Raw genomic sequence first — 19,958 nt, 5'->3', positions numbered from 1 at the left:
AGAACGTCGATACTCGCTCCTTATGCTCTTATCTGGCCGGCGCTGCTGAAGCAGCCCGCCGGCGAAATTCTTTCTCCCCGTGGCCAGCCGAACCTATTTTAGAGAGAGGGAGTTTAGCTAGTAAACTAGGGTAGTGGGGTGGGCCTTGAGGCTCACTCAACTTACCCTTTATGCCAAATTATTATCTTGATTGACTAGAAAGCTACTTTTTCTACAATAAGCTTAAGCTTTATTAAAATAAATTTCCACAAGAATTCACGTTGCGCAACAAGGACGATGAACCTAGCTGGCTGTGTTCGCACGTGCAGAGTGCAACTGGCAGCCGGTAACCATGGCCGCCGCCTCCCCAACCGACCCTACGCCCCTCCTCAGGAAGAATTTCGCCGGCGGGCTGCTTCAGCACAGATGCATAGGGTTTTAAGTCTCGCGTGCGAGATCCTCCGGATTGCTGGGAGTTGACCTTAGATACAAAAGGCCTAGTGGACGGAAACGGCGCTTTGCCGGCTGGGCGAGATAACTTGTTTGACTGATATTTGTCTCAAAACGACCAAAGTCGCAAAAAGTAGATAATCATCTGAACAATTTTTTCTCGCCCAGATACGTGACGATTCCGTCGCCAAGGGCCAACAGGCATTTCGCCCAAGTATCAGAATCCTCAAAATCGCACCGAAATAGCCAAGCTTGGTTGGTACCCGAACTTGGCGGCGAAACTTAGAGGACGTTTGCTGGGCCGGTATCAGGAGCTTGGGGTGCGCCAAACGTCGGAGCGCAACAAACGTTGGGGGTTCCGTCCTGCCATCCAACAGTAGCCAAAATAGCCGGAAGAGACACCAAACCGAAGAATATGCCAAGGCCAACAATGATGAAGAAGGGTTGCACAAAGTTGTTGACAATGTAGGGCATCGGAGAGAAGCACAGCGGCACAATGCCGAGTAATGTCGTTATCGAACCATCTATGACAGGAGGTAGAAGTAACTTTAAGGTAGCGATGGTTTTCTCAACCCGACTCCCAGAATGAAGGAGGTAATGAGAAAAGAAATGCGAAACGAACTCAACAGACATTCCCACAGTAAGGATTGTGAGAACTGCAGTGAATATATTGAGAATTATGTTAACATATCCACAGACAGCGAGAAACATGATTACTACCATGGTTATTAGGACGCAGAGGAGGAGCGAAGACCAGGCGGCTCCAAGCACACGATTAAAAAATGCGACATTTGGATCAGGGGGCTGAATGGAAACGTAGATAAGAGAGACAATTGCAAAGATGCACAGCAAAGTGTATGATAGGCCCCGCACAAGAGTAGGCACGAGCCAACGGAACTGCGACCAAAAAGGCAGGACGCCTCCAGATGGGAACGCACGAATTTGAGTCGAGCGCTGTGCGTTATTCATATTGTCACGCAGCGAGTCGAGCATTTCCACCCAGTCGTATCCATCTTCAATATCTTCGGCCCACACAGGAGAGGCTCTGAAAAAGTCGATGTAGCCTTGGCCATCTGAACCGCGATAAATCTCTCGTGAGCCCCCCATGGCAAGTGCTGTACAGGCGATACGTTCAGTCCGATGATCTGGATCAACGCACGTGAAAGCAGGAGAGAAAAGCGTGTGAAGGGCATCAAAGTTTAGGAATTTATTGAGGCAGACATAAAAGTAATCTGGATGGAAGCCAAAAATGTACGGATTATTGAAGACATCATTAGGCAGATGGTCTTGAAAACATCGAGTTGAGGCGTTGTTGCATAGGAAGACAGAGATGGGCCATGACGTACACACGGGGATTCCAGCCTCAGCGAGCTTTGGCGAAGCACTATCACTCGAGTAGAGATTGGTTTTGATTCCAGCAAGAGCGTGCTCGACTGGCGAAAATGTGGATGGAGAGACAAATGGACCACAGTAGCCGGCCCCAAACGCGTCAGTTGGGTCGCAGCGGGGGTTGTAAAGGTCAGACGTGCCATAAAAATTGGAAGCATCGCAGGCTTCGATACCGGAAGATCCGCTGGTGACGTTCATTTCATGTGAAAACGAGCGCCAGTCACAGGGCAGTCCCCACTGGATAAACGCATGGTACCACATAGCTGTCCCTGGTGCAATGTGATCAGCATCCTCGGCTTGCTGCAGAGTCGAGTAGCGGGTCGGATCTACGACTGACGCAATTAGAGGATGTTTGTATGGATAGTCTGCCTCACCGTAGACAATGTCTATCGGTTCCTGGGAGAAACGCATGCGATTGTACATGAAATAAGAGCCTGGTGTACCCCAAGGAAAGAGGTCGACGATGGGAAATCCTATCGAGACACGTGGGAGGCCGGCGAGGCATCCAACCAGAATCAGGATCGCTGTGGCCATCAATATAAACATCTTCCCAGACGGGTGTGTCAAAAACCATGCGTAATTAGGAATAAGGACTTCATGGTAAAAGTTCTTTCGTGCTTGAGAGACGACGGCCACCGAACCACGTGCGGCAGCACCGATGACTGCAATTGAAGACCGTTTCTTAGTATGCTCGGGTTCCACATTGGGTTTCTTACTTCCAAAGGCTAGCAACGCTTCCATAGAAATATGCGTAGCTTTGTATTCTTGGCTTACTTTGGCATGAACACCCAAGAGCGCGATGAAGCCAAATACAATCGAAAAGTAAATTCCAAGAACTCCGACTGCCGCCTGGGCACAGAACTCAGCTACCATGCGAACCCGAATGGCGCGTGCAGTGAGAAACGCAACAAAATTTGCGGTTGTTGTGAGCGTGATAGAAGGGCCTGTGCGGCCCATCATATATCCAATCATTTCAGCATAGTTGTATTCCCCGTGCGCAAACTGTTTTTCGACATCGCAATAATTGTGAGCACAAAGGAACATGTCATTGACACCAAGGCCCACTAGCAGAAATGGAAGAATCTGCACGGAATAGACGTTAAATTTAATTCCCATGAAACACCCAATGCCCAAGCTTGCCATCATTCCAAGTACAACAATGCACACACCAAGCACACCCACCATGACATGAGTGATGGCCGAGGCTATACCGCCGGTGACCTCGAAGATCATCGAACTACCGGCATAGATGACGACAAGTGAGTAGCAAATAGCGATAAGCCAGATCTCTATCGATCCCGCCGCATCAAATTCATCAAAGATTGCTGTAGATGTCAACATCCCATGAAGGACAGAGCCAGAGTTGTACCGACCTTTGACCTTGCTGTATAATTTTGCGAGCCATTCACTCTTTCCATGCTTGCAATGGCTTTTTGGTTGTGTGATGCCCATCATCTCAAGGTCCTGGTCTATCTTTCGCCAACCCTTTGCCACATATACAACCTGAAACCCGTAGTTGGCCCTTCGATCATCAAACCAGTCACCCAGGGCGATTGTAAGATCAACGTAGGGCAATATTTTGAGGCCCTCGGGACCACCGTCCCAAAATGCGCAGGTCCCAGAGAGCCCCGTAGCCAGAATTTCATCCTCTGTGGCAATTCGAGTTGTCCAATCGAAGTTCGCGCTCGATTCGAAAGTTGTGGCGCACGAATTCATGCCAAAATAGTTGCAGATAATAGACTTGGCGGCAAACTCAGCGAGATCGTTGACTGTGGTTACATCGGCGAGTGATGCCGAAATGACAGAGTCTTCATCTTGATAATATGTGATTCGCTCGCTACACCCAGCAAGAGACGTGTTGGCTGGCAAGCCCGACAAGCTGGAGATAGCGCCTGCTAAAATAGACCCAACTGGGTAGAAACGAAAGTTATCGCACACTTTCAAAGCTGCATACTCGGAATCATAATGGGGATTCGCCGACCAGTCTGGCGCTCCAAACTGTGATAAATAAGCATCACACGTAGTTAGATCGAGACCCCCCGAGGCACAACCAGAGTAAACAGTCGCGATTTCGCAGCAGGTGAGATTTGTGTCGCACCGACCCGCAGGTTCATCGGCAAAGGGAACTTTACAACCCCATGTGAATGCAAGTGACGGTGACGACTTTGCGAGGTCGTAGAGATAAAAGCGGTGAAAGTCGTGAGCACGCTCAAGAACCGCCACCACTTGATCTGTCGAACTTACATCCGTATCGAGGAATTGGCGACAGCGTCCGAATGTGTTTGCATCAACAAAATCAAACGGTGTGTAGAGTGTGACTAGAGGAGCATAGAGACACCAGGTATAAGGATTGACGCTTGGCAAATAGCTGGCGTTCATGTCGGTAATGGCGAAGCTGTAAGTGGCCTCATATGAGAGATCGACTAAGCCTTGTATGCCCAACGTACCCAGGTCGCCGAAGAAGTCATAGGCACCTTCTTGCCAGCAGTCGAGAATGTTGAAACGAAACGGTTGGGGACCAGACAATGCAAGCACGTTGACCGCATTGAATTTGGTATTACGGTACTTAATTTCTATGCTACCAAGATCAAGATCTCTCCAGAAGTTGGCGGTTTGGAGCGCATTTTTGCGAGTCAATACGTTCTTACCACCACTTGTTGCTATTGCGTTCGCAACTTCCATGGTTGTTTCCCAACCTTCGCCAAAGCGCTCCTTAACGTAGTTTGACTCCTTGTTTAGACGAGTAGCCGGCCGAAGTACGAGAGACGTAAATAAAGCGTTGTCAACTTCGGCACGCATAAAAAGACCGAACGCAGCAACAAATGAAAGCAATAGTAACGAAACAAGCAAAATCAGAGGCGCGTATATTGCTATGATGTTTCCAAGAACAAAAAATCCATGCTCTACGACACCCTGTTCCTGACCCGCCATTGCCGCTGCCAAGGACTGTGGTCGGCTTCCGCGCTTAGCAAATGTGGTGGACGCCCGCTTGGTCGACGCCCGCTTCGCACTAAGACATTTTCCCTCGTCGTGGGTATTTTCTAGCCGTATCTCTGGCTCAGTACCAACCAGCATCTCTTCCTCCAAACCCTTTGGGGGCGCGACGACAACGCTATTGTTTGACAATGGAACCTCGTCAACGGTCGTTGAGGTACCCCACCCGTCTTCGGGGGGCTCGTTCATCGCGACGCACAAGCAATCCAGGTTGACTCTTGATTCTACACACACCATAAACTAGTAGAGAGCGACAAAACTGAGATAGGGCGTGTGTTCACGAGACTCGACTTCGTCGTCTGCGGGGCGTCCGGCGCTCGTGCCAGTGGCCTGGGGCGAGGGGAAGGTCGTGCTGGACGAGAAGGGCTCCCCCAAGGTCCTCTCAGAGTCCAACAAGCGCGTGCGGTTACAGTGGGTCATCCGGACTTAAATTCAACACAAGCAACAGAAGATTTTTTGGTTCAATGTCAGCATTTTGCGTTCAATGTCGGCATTTTGGCTAATATGCTGACATTGAACCCGAATGATATGTATCATTCCATATCTTTTTTACCATTCTATATCTTGTATCATTCTTGATATGGTGATACTGAAAAGTATCATTGGTGATACGGGGAAGTATCATGCTTATATAAAAGGGTATCATTAGTCTGATATAAATCGGTATCTAACTATCCGTTAGAAGACCAGACCCGAATAGGGTACTGGAAGAACCTAATGTGGCTACGCCACGCACCCGCAATTTCTACTATTTTGGGAAAAAAACGTGCTCGTCGCGCAGCGCGATATCAAAACCCTTCTCGCTTACCGTCATATGAAATCAAAATACGAATACTTGCCTTTTAGTGAATGGGGTATTGAATACTTTGACAATCAAAAGGAGGAAGCACTTTACAATAACAATCCCGTTTATAAATTTATTGACGAGTCTCCTATCTACATATGGTATCCTCCCCATATCCCCCGCCTTGTTTATCCCCCGCACGGGGGATAAACAAGGCGGGGGATATGGGGAGGATACCATATGATATCACCTTCAACTTGCCTTCACCTTGACTTCAACTAAATAAGATACTTAACATCATTGTGCTTTTTTGGGTCGATGTTGATGTGTGCTTCACCGTGCCGATTTGGGCTGATGTTGAACCTATATTGGGGCTACTCGGGGCTACTGGGGGCTGGGAATATAGGGGGCTATGTAAAATACGGGGAATTTGGGATGCTAATAAAAATAGCATTATCAGTATATCCAGTATCTAATTATATCCCGTAGATAATCCCCGCATATGGTAAATTAGCGTGTAATGTCTACGTATGCGTCCCAAACGCCAGATGATGATGATAATGATGACAACAGTCCTGCCTCTGACCAACCAGATGATATCAATCGGCTTGTGGCAGAGATTAATGACTTGGTCAAAGGTTTAGACGAACCGACGAGGGACACGATTTTCCTAAAAGGACGAAAGATTACCGAGGTCGCCGTGAATATATGGGCTAAGAACGAGAAAGAAAGGCAGGATTTACACGAGATTGTGGAGGACCAAAACAAGCGCATAGCGGAGTTAGGAAAAGCGAGTGTCGCCAAAGCGGATACAAAAGCGACCACCGCAAGTCCTACCGCCTCGCAGAGTTTAACTGTTAGTCCTAAAAAGCCCCAAAAAAAGGAGAAATTGTGTGACTGTAAAAATGCTAAGATTAAAGGGATGGAACATTCTCGGAGAAGTAGTAAGCATTGCCTTTATAATCCAAACAATGTCGCGGTCGCCAACAACACTGTAATTCCTGTGGTAAGTCCTGTGACAAGCACTGATGACAAGAAACCACTGACAGACGGAGGACAGGAGGAGAAAAAAGACGACGGCGACATTCCTTGGATTAAAGACGTTGACAAGGATTCCATCGCTTATTGGTATCGCTATGTAGACGGCAAATACGAGGAGACCTACACAGACCCTGACGAAAGTAAACCAGACGTGGAGGAAAGCGACGATGAGACTGTGCTAAACGACGATACTAATGTGAAAAAAGGCGAAACAGAAAATATTGCGAAATTGACAAAAGGCGATAAAGTTGTTCAGTTGTTTGACAAGAAACTTGTTATTGGGACTGTAAACGAGTTTTACGTTGACTCTGATAATGACACAATGGTCAAGATTAAATATGAGAATGGGGAGGTTGAGGACAAGATGACAGAGATGGCGAATGAATTGCGAACGAATTTTAACATAATTGAATTTTACAAAAAAGTGACTTATGAATATAATCATGGATGTTTATATGTCTTTTGGGATGAGACTGATGACGCATTGGATGACTTTATGGAGAGAGAGTATCGTCTTCGCAACAGTCTTGACAAAAGAAGTCTGATGTGGATTGAAAAGGCAAAGGAGGTGTTTAAATACAAACAAAACACCGAAATGTATTTGTTCACTAAAAGCAAGGGAGGTGGGCATTTTTTCGTGTGCGATTGGACTGACGAAAAACACGCGTGGAATTTTGGTGTAAAAATCGACACAGAAGGATATGCTGAAATGGGTTGTGCTGTTAATCCATATTTTTTAAGAATTCCAGCAGTGCGTCTTTCTGTAAACTGCTTGTATAACGATGTCATTGCTAATTGACCACCACCATCTCCTTTCAAAAGAGTGCCGAATGAATTGTTCAAATTGATAATGAAATTTCTGCCCGCAGACCGTGTGGCAAAGACAGAGGCAATAGTGCGCATTCAGCGTTTATGTAAGCAAGAGGAGGAGGAGGACTCACAGCCAATTTACGACAATAGTCAAGACAGTGACTTTGTGCCAAACTCGCAAGAAACGGTGGACAGCGACTGAAAATGTGTTTTTGTGTATTTGAGTATTTGACCCTGCGAATGACACCGACCAATTTGAGAAAAAAATTTAGTTAGTTGACGGCGGGGTAATGTTAGTTAGTAGTTCTCTCACTAAGGGGGCGGGAATCCTGTATTTCGTTTTTAGATTAATGCTGGTAGAATGCCCGAGGGAGGCTTTGTGGGGAGTTTGGCATTTACACGTTTTTCCGATATACGGAACGTTCGTCCAGATTCGGGTAGATTTGCGATAATCGAAACCGTATTGGCAGTAATCGACATCAACGTAGGGTCTATTAGATATAAACTCTTTCATTCGACCGTTTTTAGGATTCTCAATAAACCAGTATTTAGGCTTTAGGGTATTTATGATATTTTCGGTTTTTCGTAGAATTGGCAGACCGTTTGCCACCATATCCTCGTTGAGCATCTCGGCAGTCACTGGCACGTCTCCAAAGGCTTTTAACTTGCGTCCAATCCAAGAACGGCGGAGATGAGAGAATTTCTCACAAGGGGGCGAACTCCAAATAGCGTCGTAGTATCCCGCGGGAATGTGGGAATAGTCCCAATTCATAATATCGCAGTTGATGTCAGCGTTTCGCAGGTCCAAAGAGGTCACCTCCCAGCCCATTTTTTTTGCCACTTTCCCAACGCTGTGAGTGCCTGAAAATAGTTCGAGGAGTCGCATATAGTAGGTGGCGGAAATAAATGGTGTCTTATGACCTGAATATATGTTCGGGTTCGTTTGAAAGCAATTCGATTGATTCGTCAATCTGCTTGGTGACGTTGTTTAGGTCGGAGCACCATCTTGGTTCTCGTTTCTTCCTCTTGGGATTCACCTGGCTGAAGAGCGGTGCGTCGTCCTCCGCTTCTACTTTGGGGACTCGTCACGCAGCGCGATTAGGTTCTTGCTATTTAAATAATTATATAGTACTAGTAATAATAGCAGCAAGTATGCCTAATAAACTTGCCCTACCGCTCACGAAAAACGTTGAATTGACCGAAGAACATGGCATTGCAAACCAGATGCTACTTAGCCTAGTGTACTCGCCGCCGGCAACCAGTATTAATTGGCGGCTGCGCATTCATATCAAATGGCGTCAATACCTGCCCTCCTTTGGTTCCCATGGACGACGTACTGCTATGTCTTTCTCGCCCTGTGATTCACTTTGCCCTTTGCCCTGGCACTGCTAGTTAGAGAAGCCAATCCGAGGGCTGGGCCGCTGCTTCGCTGAGAAAGGATATCCCCTTCACTCTTGCATTTGAAGTAAGACAAATTATCGCCACAGCCACTATTATGACACAACTCGCCCGATATGTCGAAGGAAGTTATTCCCAGAGTCACCTGAAATTGTTCGGGGCTTATGTCCGCAATGTTGAGATAAGAAGAGATGGGCCCATTTCACTATGTAATATACGAGGAGAGTTTACACGTAGCGGCTTCATCAATTTCGCTGAGCGTGTGTGGCTGTACGGCCCATCTAAAGGGCTCTGGCAGATCTAACACTTGAACATTCAATCAACACACAAAAATGCAGTCGTCCTTTTGCTTACCAATATCATTCAGAACATGAGATAATATGGTTGCCCAATTCAGTGGATTAAAACTGCCTCCCAAGGCATAGCGTGAGGTGCAGTTGTGGTATACGAGTGCCATTTTCTACAACCAGCAAGCCTGCAGTGATTTTCAATAAGTTCCATTGGCCATAGCTGCCATGTTCTTTTCGAATATCTACCACAGGTTTAAGACTTCCATCTTGAGATCGGTCTGTGGATGCGTCTAAAGGTAATAGGATGAAGGCAGCCACCAACCTAGCACCGAGAGATCTGCATCTTGCCCGAGCCCGCTCATGAGTTACGCTGCTGGATTCTCAATAATGTGTATTCCTCCGTAGCAGCATGGTAGCTGCTTTGTTAAGACCTCAAGTGATCTCAAGAGCATCGCCTGCTTGTAATTAAGACCAGTGATGGGATGCTTCTGCATTTGGAAGCTGATGCCAAAATACTCACGTGGTGTGAAGTTCGTATTGTTGTATAATTACTCTTCAGAAGCTGCAGGAACAAAATCAGCCTCGTGCATCCACTAAAGGAGTTTTGCATTCAGAAGTCCAAAGGTGAGATGTGCCGGATTGGGTGTGGGCTCCAGTAACGCTTCGCCCCAGAGACGTAAAAATTGACCAATACTCGGTGCATAAAAAACCACATGGTTCAGCTCTAGCTGCATGATCCAGCCGCAAATATGGTCAAATCGCACGGATACACCAAAAACCGGCAAAGATAGAACCATGTTGGCGAGGAGTAGAATGTAATCCAACCACGCGAGCGCCCAAATTTCACATTGAAATCTCAGACCAGAACGTCTCATTCCTAATCAAAGGCGCTCACGGATTGAAGCCTGGGATGAAGGCCTCGCTGGTGCGGATTAAACTCAAAAGACGACACTACTCTTACGTCAAATTCTGAGCAACAGAAACCCAGATTTCAAGAAGAACCTAGCTGCAATGATAGGAAACTTTTGTGCAACTCTCTCGAGGCTAGCAACAAGGGCCGGTAGGGTTTCATTCACAATGATGGGCGGAACTGGAGGGGATATTGTGCTCATGATCATATTTGGGATGCTAAGTGGATAGAAGCTAGTACGTGGGAAGTAAACAGGCACGGTCGAAATCCGATTTGAACTGTACTGAAGTGTGTAGACCAAGTACTTGTGTACATATGTGACGTGATGAAAGAAAAAAAACAATACACGCTCGAGCCTTGTAATGCGCCACACTCCAATCTGAAGTAAAGAAGCAGCATCAAGAGCATTTTTTAAAACGGTGTACCTGAGGATTTGGCCTCCTCGGTGGCAATTCTCATGTGTCACAATTTCAGATGAGAATACCGTTTTCTTCATCGCCGCCTAACACCAGCCAGCAAGTTGCATGATAGTTGGATGTGCCTTGAGATGTTCGGGTGTAAACGATGCATCAAATTCGTGGCGTACAAGAGAGATAAGCTGAAAGACCCCAACCGAAGTCAGACCATGCATAAAAAAGTTAGATTCATCAGAAGGCAATTGCATGCCAACTTTGCAACACAAGCTCCTTATCTTGACCAAATCTGACTCTGGAGGGTGAGAGGCACTATGCATGCGTCTGTTCAGATCGGAATCGACAGATACTTCCAGGGGTGCTAAATTGCCTTGACAATTCATGTGCGTTTTTCTGTGAAATTCGAGGCGGCCACCAGAATATACTCACAATGAAGTGAATTGTGTTGCATTTTTCCATTGATACCAGTCACATATTGAAGAGTCTCCGAGGAAAATGACACAACCCTTAGATGCAAGATCAACGGAAAGCAATGCCTGAGGCCAGTCGCATACACCACTATAGACATTTTCTACAACCGCAGATTTCAATCGGCTACTCACGTCTTGACCTGTCTCGGGAGCTATGATACAACATCTGGAATTTTTACCTTGGAAGAGGGAGTTTTGCAATCATTAATTTTCAGGATTTCTTTCAGCTTCAGAAAGAAACGGAGATAGAAGTTCGCGGTGATGGACTGGATGTCACATTGGCAAATAAAAGCATAGCAAGCCCGCAGACTGACCGATTAGACTAAATCAATTCAAATCCGATTTATTGCCAGTTAAAACGAGAGAAGTTGGTGAGTTGATTACAGCCACATGCACTGCCGCAGACTGCTCTTAAATGAGAGTTTTGATATCGGTGACGCGCGTGGCGGGAAAAGAAAGATTCCATCGGGCTGGAGTCGTTTCTTAGATGCACTCGGGGAATGCTCGTGCAAGAGCAACTGAACTACTCAATGAGATAGCGAGCCCAAGTGCGCTTTTTTCCATTAATTCATCGATACTGTCGATGCCAGTTGCGACCACGGCAGCACTCAAGAATCCGGCGCTATGACCCGTCAAAGCACCGGGAACTTGGCCATAATCGAAACTGGTATTTGAATACACATACTACAATCTCAAGATGCTGAGGATGAAACTGACTGGACCTTGAACTGTAGGTAAGCCAGTGTCCCACTGTGCAGGGTCGTCATGACACGAAGGGACGGTCCAATAGTCACTTGTATGACTATTCTCCAATAAAAGCTACTTGAACTACCTGAAGAGATCCCGAGCGAAAGAACACGTCTGCACACACGACAACAATGACCTCAAAGCATCACCTGGATCACCACCCAAACCTTCAAAGATGATTGTAGGTGGCATCTCGACAAAGTCATCGAAATCATGCTGCGAGGATTCCTCGAGAGCAGACACCAATTGCCGCCCTGTACTTAGTCCCTGCAGAAGACTGACATCTACATCCAAAATTTCGCATATATGAGCGGTGGTATCTTACCTCAAGCCATTTGATTTTGACCTGAGAGTATCTTCCAGTAGCTCCACAAGACTATTACGGACCTCTTCCATATCGGTGCTAGAGGCCTATGCAACATGAGCAGCAAGAGCACTGATATGAGGTGTATCATACAACTATGTTGCTTGTAGTCTCACGTTGAATCAATCATTTATCGCTGCCACCATTCCTCCAACCATATTTGATTTGAGCCCCATAGAAGTAAATGAATGCATGTCATCTAGTGGGTGTTCTTCAAGTTGCGAGAACTGGGAATCGAGTTCTGCTTCCTCTCCGAACACATCTCGAAGTGCCTTAAGAATGCTGGAATGAAGATCCTGAGTCCGCGGTGGTGATGGAGCAACATGTTGCTGAGAGCTTTGAGGAACGCCGCAGTCCTGTTTTGGGAGGGTATAGTGCCTTGGTAATGTTATTATTTGAGCTCGATAGCACGAGGCAGACTTGCCTTCCTTTCAGGACGATACCAGACCTGCCGAAGAAGCGAAAGCCCCATGCGCTATGGTCCCACTGAAGCCGAACGAGCTCAGCCGACCCAGTGGTGATTCTCGACTGAGGCCTTCAGCCAAAACCTCGGTGGGCATGTTAAATGATGTCGACACGATCGAATATAGGTGCGTGTTCAGCCTACAACTCAAGTTCGATGTTTTGCTCAAGGGGTACCAGACAGTCTGAGCTGCGCGTTCGTGGCAATCACCTACATATTGAGGGGCACGAGCAAGAGAGAGATCAATCCCGCGGCAGCCGCCGATGGCTCCAGGTGACCCATGTTCGACTTCAAAGATGCGCATTGTACCGACTGCAAGTTCACGCACAAAGCTCCCGTAGCCGCCCCGACCTAAGACGAAGGATCCAAGCACGCATTTCACATCTGTTGAAGAGACTACTTCGATCGGGTCTCCCAGCGCTGTTCCTGTGCCGTGCGCCTCGAGTGCCCGCTGTGTTGTGTCGCAGTCACACACAGTTTCAATAAGTCACCTTTGCGATGATCCGTTGGGTGCGGTCAAGCTCGCGCTCGGACCATCTTGTTGCACAGCAGAGCCTAGAACACGACTCACGCAGCCAGCCTGGTTCAAGATGAATCCACCAGCCCCATCAGCTCGGGTGAATCCGTCAGCACGTCTGCCAAAGGTATGACATCAACCAAAGGGCGATGTCATGCCCGCAGCCGCCGTACCGACACTTCCCGTGACTTCGAGAATTCCCAGCCCGCACACAGACGCCCGAGAACACTCGTCGAGCTTCATGGCCTAGGCTGCGCAGTGAAGCGCCGCTAGAGTCGAGGAGCAGGCCGTATCGACGGGAAAATTTGGACCTGTGAGGCCCAGCATGAATGAGAGGCGACCAGAAAGAATCGATATCGCATATCCACTGGCTGCGTATACGCTCAGTTGGGCCATCTTTGGAGAGGCGACACCAGGCGCAAAATAGCTACTGCCCGATACGCCAACATAAACACCAGCGTGAGCATTCACCAACTTTGCTCACCTCGTTCAGGAGTCGGCTGACGTTGCGTGGGAGAAAGCGCCATACCCTATCTCGAGGAGCAAGAGTTGTTAGGGGTCAACTGCGTGGACTTCTAACATGGACATGCCCCAGGTGCGGGCTTCCAGACCAAGCGAACCGCAAAAGAGGTTCCCATAATTAGCGGAATCGTATGTTGTTCAGGCCCATCTACTCAACGGGACTGATCCACCCAAGTTTGAGCCACGACAGATGGCATAAGCAAAAGATTCATGTTTGAGAAGGCCACCTGGGAAGTTTAAGACTGCGGGCGCGAGTGACTACAATAATGGCTCGGGTATTGTCTTTTAAAGTGGCTTCGTGGCCAAGCCTATCTCCGGCGTTGGTCCTTTTAAACTGCTTAGTTCTCAGACAGCTGCAATGACGCACTCTCAGTCGTTGTTAGAATTTGAAGTAGCATGCAACTGGTTCCAGCGCCTGCTTTCAACATAGTGAGGGACAATTGCTGGGTACTCTATCACCAGAGAGTATAGGACAGATGTGTAAGCAAGCACCTTCCAGTGTCGCAAGTCCGCTCCCATTCACGCGCCAAAAAAGTCTACTTGCGATGCGAGGAACGGCTCGCTGATAAACGACAAGCCAAGGGAATCTTCCTCGCATCCATTCGTAAACCTGTAATCTTCTGATGTCTCGGGTGAATCGCCTATCGTCCTCGGGGTGCGTGTTTGACCGTCTGTAGCCCACTCTGTCGCTAGCACTAGGGCAGCATCAAGATAGTTGGAGCTCTTCACGACTTCAGTGGTGTATCAGTCGATGAGGCCAATGCGCTGCGCTTCCACAGCCTGCGGTATCCACCCATGCAACATCCGAGAGGCATGAGCTTGACCCGAGAGCCGCGCGAGATGCACCGTGGAATTCCCTTCAGCAACTACGCCCCACCTTTTGAATGGAAACGAGAGCTCAGCCTCTTCAATTGCGATGGCGTGATCGCAGTGGCTGGTGCTCGTAGCTGCCCCACCGTAGGCGCTTCCATTTAGCGCTGCGACGACCGGCTTTGAGAAGTTAATGAATGCGTTGAAGTAGTGGGCGAGGTAGTCTCGTGTCGAAGCATGTCTTCATTTCACTGGATCAAACTCTCGGTTATTCCGGTGCTCTGCGACTTGGTAGACGCGGCCTCGGCCAGTGACGACGCATGCGTGGTTTTTTGGCTCCTCTGCCACAGCATTCATCAATTCTGCCAAGGCCATTTCCATGCCAAAAGCACCGTTAAAGACTCGGGGCCTATTCAGCGTGAGGACCACAGTGAGCCCATTGGAGCTTGTCTCTCGCAGGACAAGTGGTGAGCTGTCAACTCCTGAGACTGGTCATCGAGCGCGCATCGGCTGAGTGATTTAAAATCCACTCGAACGCGCATCATTTGCTGCATCTATGAGCACCATCGACGCAACGTGTGATGAAATGGACGCAACACTCGGGTGATCGAAGAGCAAAGTTGCAGAAAACTCCAACTAAAACTCACCACTGAGTTGCTGCACGAGCTCCGAGGCTGCAAGCGAATCGATACCTGCGTCCATGAGAGGCATGTCTTAGGTCAACTCATTACCAACACTCTGCTTGACGATGGACGTTATGACAGTGGAGACCTCATGTTGTGATGCATCAGGGGTGGAAGTTTGTGGCGCGATAGCTTGCTAAATTTCCCTTGCACATGATTCTACCTCTAGGTTTCGTGGTGCTTGGAACGACGCTAGGAAAGACGAGATCGAACCAATGCTTGGGTGATCAAACAACAGCGTTGTAGGCAGATCTACATTAAACTCGCTGCTTAGCTGTTCGACCAGTTCTGATGCAGCAAGTGAATCGAAACCCGCATCCATGAGCGGAACGTTGCTGGAAACAGTAGTTCCCTAGGACAACGCAACAACCGAGGTGACGAAGCTTCCGACCAAGGGCGCAGAAATTAGTACTCCTCTGGATTCTACCATCAAACGACCGAAACCCTTCGTCGGTAAGGTGCTTGCCCTGGAGAAAGTGGTCTCATCTTTTACTGGGATCGACTCATTTTATATTTCGCTAGTGCAAGCATGGGGGCGGCATGTCTGTCGCTGCAGTTCCTCAGTAGCGCTTCCACTTGCCTCAACGTTGAGCAAACTCTCCTGGATAAAGGAACACGCTCTGTAGCATTGATCCACACCCGCTGCGATATTGTCAGGAAGAACGCCAGCAGAGGCAGATCAAGAGGCATGCGTCCTTGCAAGGTGAATACTCAGCGATAGACCGTTCACGACACCAGATGCCATGGCGTTGTGTGCGCTCAAGGACAAGTCTTCTACGTACATTCACGTCGAGAGACTGTACCCAACGATTTCTGGCAATACAGTTGTTGCCATCACTACTGGACTGAGGCCGTATGGCGCCACACCCAACCGGAAAATTGCGGAGCGGGTGGCGACACGATAATCGGTAGCTAGCGCTAACAGTAACCCGCCGCCGATTGACGATCCCTGGAGCACGGAGATTGAGAAGATTGATGCGCTTCATAGTCGATATAGGAGGTACCCGCTGCCGTATACGCCCTGCGCTTTGATCCACCAGGGCGGAAGCGACGATGCATTTTTGTTGTACCGACCTCCAGTGCAGAAATGAGGGCCAGAGGCCTGCAGTACGAGAGCTCGGATCGATGTGAAGGCGAACGCGGCTGTCAGATATCGCCCAAGATTTTCCAACAAGCTCGGAGTCATGGCGTTGAACGTCGAAGGGTCGTCGAGCTCAAGCAACGCTGTGGTCATGTTATTCCACATGAGGGTGACGGTTTCAGGGTCACTTCGTGGAGCTGGTGAGAGAGCCGCGAACATAGAAATCGTCGGACTCCTCAAAATCCAATTCACGTTTGCAGTTGGCAATAGGAGGGCATCACGATTTATGAGCTGTGCTCTATGCTTATTCTCCCGATAGATCGTATCAACGACTTTCGTTCGAGACATTTCCAGGCTGTCGGCTCGTGCGAAGATATCGATACACGTGTATGCAACTTGGACGTCGCACACCACCGCGCTCGAAATGTCTCGCAGAGACAACGCTGCGGCAAAGGTCAAGGGTCCTCGCGTGACGGTCATTCGGTGGACAAGCTTTTCATTGCCAAGTATGATAGTATCAGGGGCGTAATCGTTCTTGTCAAAAAATACACACACATTGATGGCGAGCCTGTTTTCACAGGCAACGCCCAGAATCGCAATCAGGGAACTCACCTCCGCGGACTCGAATCACGTCAAGCCCACATGAACTACATCGTGGCCAGCGACGACAGCAACGTGGACGCTTGAGTGTTATCTCTGACTAGGGGCAGTCATAGACACTTGGATCTGAACGGTGGCCTCCGTAGCACGGGTTTCTTGCCAAGACTTGGAACACGAGAGAGCAGTTCAGAGAGCCAACTTGTCTCTTTCGATGCCTCGGTGCAAGTTCTGGCCCTGATTCACGACGAGGTCGTAATCTCGCACACATTGTGCATTTAGGCACGCATGGGACGCTGCACCGGTCACTAGAATTGCCGGGGCTATAATGGGCAGTTGTAAAAAACCTCCTGAGCTGTTCGTGCGAACCAAGTCGACAACCACACCAGCAGAATATCGCAGCATCTTCGCCTAAATCTGACTATACCGGAAGGATGGCTGAATTATAACCACATAGTCCGAACACCAGCAGCAAAAAGATTCTTTGATTCTTGGAATGGGCGTCTAAAGAGATACAAGTGCCTCTGTCGATTTCTTACACCACAATCGCAGATGCCGCCTGGTAGCGTCACCGACACTTCGATGCATGATGAGACGTGAGCTTGAGATGATATCCTCTTCCTGTCTAACATCCCCGTGTTCACCAATTTCACCCACCAGCAACGCATGGTTTTTGCGCATCGAGGCTAGCGTGTTTTGAATCCCGACGACCTTGATGCGCTATAGGGTCAGTGTACATCATCGCAGTTGTGCGAAAGCATCACTTCGGTCATGGGCAACGACACTCTCACTCCGTGCGTGTGTCATTGAGCAGTCTCCTCGCTGTGTTCCTCTTGTACTGACACACCAATCTGCGACTCCAGAAAAATCCACGCATCCTTTGCCATAGATCGCAAGAATCGGGGTCGCAGTGCGCTCTCAACCAGAAGCAACATTGCACCCAATTGACTGCATCGTCAAACTCTGGGCGCCATCGCCGTTCGTGGAGAGAACGAGAGCGTAGCACGCAATGGAGTGTGGAATATGCGCCAAGAGAATAGTGGTTGTCCGAGGGCGCCGACACCGAACATGCAAAACTTGCCCGTCTTGCCAACACGCATGCGTAGTGTTTGAGTGAGTATCCGTCCTATGCGAAAAAGCGATTGTGATAGATCCGATGCTGGCATCCTGAATTGTTAGATTAGGCACGCTTTCGTGATTGTTGTCCTGCTAAGATCTTTTCTTCCACGTCAAGGGCTCTCATCTATGCACATTAGACCTGATGCGCGCGCTCCAGCAGAGTGATTTCAATGCATTAACCAACCGAGTGTCCATGTTGGGAAGCTTGTGCCCCCCCTGGAACACACAGATCCCAGAGCTGGACCCAACGAGCCCCGCCGTCCGCCCAACCATGTGCTGAATATCTCTGGTGTCGCCATCACCGACCAAGTGGAGTGACGCCACGTTGCGCGCTCCATCCTAGTACAGGTGACGGTACATCTGACTATGAGCTGGCGACGTCAGGGCGCAGACAGTGATCAGCAATCAACGGTAGAAACCAAGCCCGAAGTCAGTGGCGCTTTAAGCGACGAGAATCGACGCTGCAGTTCCACCTTCGCTGATGCCAGCAGCGCCATGAATCGGTGCCTGTTCCCTCATGGTTCAGCTGGTGTGCTTCATCGATGCTTTCCAGTCTCCTAGAAGGCCATACGTGTCATCGTTTTGATCTGTCGCTTTGCGGATTCAAGTAAACATTTCAGCTTGGCTTGCGCTCGTCAAGGAATACTGCGTAATCAGGCGCCACGACCGCGACTTCCGCGGTTCGTACCCAAACCGGTCACGTAGGAACACCCCACCGGCTCTGGATGAAAAGTCGGCACCCTGGTTTGGGGCGCTCACACTTACCCACTCGATTGTTTAGCTTCAAATCCATCTCTGGTAATTCATCGAACCTATTTGAAATTCTGCATATGTATCCATGCCGTGGAGGAACAGAAGCCGGGGTGACGAGCTCCAAGTCATTACGCTCTGGCGGCTGGAATGGGGATATCACCCACCACGAACTTGGAGCCCTCCTGGACATCAACGAAGCGCTGAGGCGAGACGGTAGCTGATGGTGACAAGAAGTAGTTGACCATTCACATAAAACTGTGGTATGGATGTGGTCGCCTCTCACGCCTGACACAACTACAATCTTGCAAGTTGGGCACATGGTATTGTATCCCGGCTGCCTTCCAACGCAGTGCGATAAATGCCGGCAAATGCTCGAGTTTTTATTGACATGGAGCGATCCAACAGTGGTCGAATACAACGGGAAAACGGTCATGCCCGGGCGCTGCGGACTGCGAGACTTGGCGTGGCGTGACTTCGAGACGGTTAAGTTGCTCCAGCTTGCCAATCTTGACTTCGGCTCGTTTTGGAACAGAAGGCATGAGGAGCTCGAGGCAGCCCGAGCGATAGCGTATTGTTTTGATCAGACACGACGCCTTGATGCATATTGAGGGGCATGCGTGTGACTTGCACCGGGCGATACCCGATTCGAGAGATGATCGGTCGCCGAGCGCGATAGAGGGAAGGAGACTTGGCTTCTGTGTTGAGGGATGTGCCTGAACACACGGAGGCCATGAAGGCTCCGTGGGCGATGGTCCCGCTGAACCCAAACGAGCTTAGCCGACCCACGGGTGATTATCGAGTTTGGGTTTTAGCCAACACCTCAGTAGGCAACTCGAATGACGTCGACACGATCGAAGATAGGTGCGTGTTTAGCCTACAACAATCCAGATGTGGGGGGTCGTGCTTCAAAGGCGTCGGACAGCCTGAGCTGCGCACTCATAGCAACCACACGCATACTAAGGGGCACGAGCACGAGAGAGGCCAGGCCGGCGGCAGCCGCAGATGGCTCCAAGTGCCCCACAGTTGACTTTAAAGATGCGCATTATATCATCTACGAATTCACGCACAAGACCCCATTAGCGCCCCCAACCTATGAGAAGTGATTTATTTCTGCAGAGCATTTCTTCCGTAGGACAAGGAACTTCAATCGGATCCCCAAGCGCCGTGCCCGTGCCGTGCAACTCGAGTGCCCGGTGTGTTGTATCGCAGTCTCGCACACTTTCAATCAGTCACCTTTACGATGACCCGTTGGGCGCGGTCAAGCTCGCGCTTGGGCCGTCTTGCTGCACGGCCGTCCCAAGGACAGCAACTTCAGCGGAGGCTCTAGAGGACAGCAAAAAAGCTCCGCAACCCTCGCCACGGCAGTACCCGTCT

General features: G+C 49.1%; 4 protein-coding genes across 4 annotated transcripts in view; 1 reads left to right on the top strand and 3 right to left on the bottom strand.

Annotated features, from left to right (window-relative positions):
• Window positions 1–711: 711 nt before the first annotated feature.
• Window positions 712–5,001, bottom strand: AURANDRAFT_67307 (hypothetical protein; the record flags this gene model as incomplete). Its single annotated transcript, XM_009042736.1, has 2 exons — window positions 712–2,762; window positions 3,030–5,001. 2 exons carry the CDS (start codon window positions 4,999–5,001, stop codon window positions 712–714), a joined length of 4,023 nt encoding a protein of 1,340 aa, XP_009040984.1.
• A 1,115-nt stretch (window positions 5,002–6,116) lies between these two features.
• AURANDRAFT_67306 (hypothetical protein) lies at window positions 6,117–9,149 on the top strand (the record flags this gene model as incomplete). Its single annotated transcript, XM_009042783.1, has 6 exons — window positions 6,117–7,411; window positions 7,507–7,551; window positions 7,808–7,991; window positions 8,230–8,300; window positions 8,440–8,498; window positions 8,935–9,149. 6 exons carry the CDS (start codon window positions 6,117–6,119, stop codon window positions 9,147–9,149), a joined length of 1,869 nt encoding a protein of 622 aa, XP_009041031.1.
• A 948-nt stretch (window positions 9,150–10,097) lies between these two features.
• AURANDRAFT_67305 (hypothetical protein) lies at window positions 10,098–18,104 on the bottom strand (the record flags this gene model as incomplete). Its single annotated transcript, XM_009042735.1, has 25 exons — window positions 10,098–10,470; window positions 10,555–10,851; window positions 10,888–10,994; window positions 11,108–11,237; window positions 11,422–11,592; window positions 11,800–11,952; window positions 12,001–12,086; window positions 12,195–12,395; window positions 12,451–12,487; window positions 12,679–12,712; window positions 12,812–12,953; window positions 12,994–13,082; window positions 13,694–13,768; window positions 14,034–14,151; window positions 14,388–14,592; window positions 14,614–14,839; window positions 14,999–15,043; window positions 15,248–15,386; window positions 15,462–15,526; window positions 15,833–15,983; window positions 16,053–16,727; window positions 16,959–17,123; window positions 17,229–17,423; window positions 17,776–17,838; window positions 17,964–18,104. 25 exons carry the CDS (start codon window positions 18,102–18,104, stop codon window positions 10,098–10,100), a joined length of 4,083 nt encoding a protein of 1,360 aa, XP_009040983.1.
• A 1,715-nt stretch (window positions 18,105–19,819) lies between these two features.
• AURANDRAFT_32753 (hypothetical protein) overlaps window positions 19,820–19,958 on the bottom strand; it is a gene marked incomplete at both ends in the record, with an annotated part of 4,489 nt that continues 4,350 nt past the window's right edge. The window contains one exon of the mRNA XM_009042734.1: window positions 19,820–19,936. Within this exon, the coding sequence (XP_009040982.1) occupies window positions 19,820–19,936 (117 nt within the window). The remainder of the gene's footprint in view (window positions 19,937–19,958) is intronic.

This window comes from Aureococcus anophagefferens (assembly GCF_000186865.1).
Source record: "Aureococcus anophagefferens unplaced genomic scaffold AURANscaffold_37, whole genome shotgun sequence".
NCBI lineage: Eukaryota > Pelagophyceae > Pelagomonadales > Pelagomonadaceae > Aureococcus > Aureococcus anophagefferens.
This window is presented reverse-complemented; position numbering and strand designations above follow the sequence as displayed.